This window comes from Plasmodium inui (assembly GCF_000524495.1).
Source record: "Plasmodium inui San Antonio 1 unplaced genomic scaffold supercont1.23, whole genome shotgun sequence".
In the NCBI taxonomy this organism is placed as follows: Eukaryota; Apicomplexa; class Aconoidasida; order Haemosporida; family Plasmodiidae; genus Plasmodium; species Plasmodium inui.
In genome coordinates, this window is record NW_008481857.1 from 285,440 (window position 1) to 287,863 (window position 2,424).

The following is a 2,424-nucleotide window of genomic DNA, read 5'->3' on the forward strand; positions in this document are numbered from 1 at the left end:
TGTCGCTACGTTATGCTATACGTTATGCTGCGATCTGCTGGTACTCCCTGTTTTCGTTTCTCCTTAAGGAGTAATCGAGACCGCTGCATCCCAAACGGAAGCGGGATCTACAATTCTGCTAGACATGTAAACACTTCGGGTGAATGTGTGTACCTCACACCTCCCTGCTTGTTTTTCCGCTTTTGCACACATTTCTCATACTTCTTCTCAGCTTCTGGCAGCGTGCGGAAGTTCCCTTCTGTCTACACTTTATAATTAGATAAGTTGATCCTTCTTCTCTTGGCTCCTTGGTCGTCATCATTCACCGTGGAAATAGTGATCTTGGTAACTTGGTTATTTTCTTTGTTCAGCATTGCCTTGTCGAATTCGGACTGCGCAGGGGGGAGAAAAGGAAAAATATATATATGTATATATACGTATATGTATATACATGCACACAGTTATATATAGCACAACTGGAGTTGCATTGCTTAGCGGGTGGAACCCTCGCGGGGGAGAGGATTTGCACTCTGATCCCTTGTGCAAGTGCCGAATGTCCCATGTGGTGTATACACACAGTCAGTGCTAACCTTTGTCGTGACGACTAACTCCTTGGCAATGGTTTGGCTTCCCAACTGCGTGCCTTCCTCGCCCTCCTCCTCTATTTGTCTCTTCAAGTCATTAATTTGTATTTGGACATCGTCGTATGTGTCCCGTATAATCTTCTCGTTCGTGTTGTCAGGCAATGGGGTCGTTTTCTGTCTCACGTCCAGCAGGATTTTCTTTACTTTTTCGAAATAATCCACTGCTTCTTTCCTCTTTCCACAGAACATGTAGCTCTGCGACAGGGAGATCAGGGGGGCGATCAGGTTCTCATCGCCCACCTTGTGCTTCTCCCGTAACTCCACGCATTTTTGGTACTCCTGCAGGGGGGAGCAGCGAATAGAAGGTGTCGAATGAGGAGAGATAAATGAGACGCTATAAAAAAGACTCGGCAAAAATAGGCCCAACGCGGGACGATCCGCAGTCTCCCCACATGATCGCTCCACACGCGGCGGTGCCCACCTTCGAGGCCTCCTCGAAAAAGTGATTCAGTAAGCTGATGTCCCCAAGGCGAATAAACACGTAAGTGTAATTCAAAATGTCCTTCTTCGACATCTCTTCCTTCTTCTCCTCCACTAGAAGTTCGTAACATTTTCTTGCGAATTCGAACATCTCAAAGGCAAGCTGATTTGGAGGGTACAAGAAGGGAAGAAGGGGTCCAAATGAGTTCAAACGGGTTCAAACGGGTCCAAACAGGCTCAAACAGGCCCAAATAAGCTCAAATGCGTCCAAACGGGTGCAAGTCCTTTTCCCATTCGGAACCAAGTGATGCAAAAACGGCCCGCACGATGACAACATGGGAACGTTGCCAGAAAAAAGGAGGAACGCCTAGAAAAATGCTCCCGTGGGAAACATGCAATTTTGATTACCTGCTCATCCGTGACTTCTTCCTTCTCAGCTGAATCCTCCTCCGTGTCGGACACTTCGATTTTTTTCTCTAAAGGGGGGAAAAAGCGGAATGTTAACATTGCACAGTAGGAAGCATTGGCGAGGGAGGAACCGTCTCCTCTTCGTCACGGGGGTCCACATTACCACACCGCTTAACCGCTGCACTCATTTTAAGGAGTTACTTTTTTTCAAGAATTCGAAAAGATCGTTTTTTTCTTCTTCCTTGGTCAGCAGGGCATCAGCAAAGGATAGGTAATATTCACGCAAATCGACGTGGAGGCTCCCTTCTGCGTCTAATTCTTTCACTCTGCGAATGGGGGAGGGTGTGGGTGTGCAGGGAGTGAAGACATATTAGCATCATTCTGACTTGGCAAAGAAATAGCGCGACAAACGCGCAGAAAAAACACGTAGCCTCTTTACTTCTTCTCCACGGCCATGGAAAATCTCTCCGCAGCAACGTCGAAGTTTTTATTCTCCTTAAATTCTAGAGTCCCCATGTCGAACAGTTCCTGTGCCGTTTTCTTTTCCAGGAGTTCTGCAATTGGGGGGAGGAGGAAGCGGAAAGGAGTAACGGGGGTCAGCACACGGTACATATAGGAGCAACATACAGGTACACCCTCAGTAACTTCCACTTGAATACACATGGTTGGGGGTCCAAAGGGATAGACACACAAACAGACAAATACACAAACGCGTCAAGCCATAAAATCCTGTAACGCCGATGTTCTCTACTTACCCATCTGTTCGTCCACTTCCGATTCAGCATTTGTGTTGGAGGTATCTTCGGCAATTATTTCTTGTTCTGTGGATGGTGGAGAAACAGAAAAAAAAAAAGCACAACCGCATGAATCCCACGGAATGCATGTACCCAGTGAAGCGGGTGGAGAAAATCCCACAGGTTTGCTCCTTCCTACATTTGCAAACTACACACATATGTTTGAACATACCTGACAT

The 2,424-nt window shown here is 46.8% G+C and overlaps 1 protein-coding gene across 1 annotated transcript; it reads right to left on the bottom strand.

Annotated features, from left to right (window-relative positions):
* Positions 1-242: 242 nt before the first annotated feature.
* Positions 243-2,424, bottom strand: C922_04470 (hypothetical protein; the record flags this gene model as incomplete). Its single annotated transcript, XM_008820053.1, has 8 exons — positions 243-371; positions 570-902; positions 1,045-1,206; positions 1,452-1,519; positions 1,653-1,777; positions 1,891-2,005; positions 2,207-2,272; positions 2,418-2,424. 8 exons carry the CDS (start codon positions 2,422-2,424, stop codon positions 243-245), a joined length of 1,005 nt encoding a protein of 334 aa, XP_008818275.1.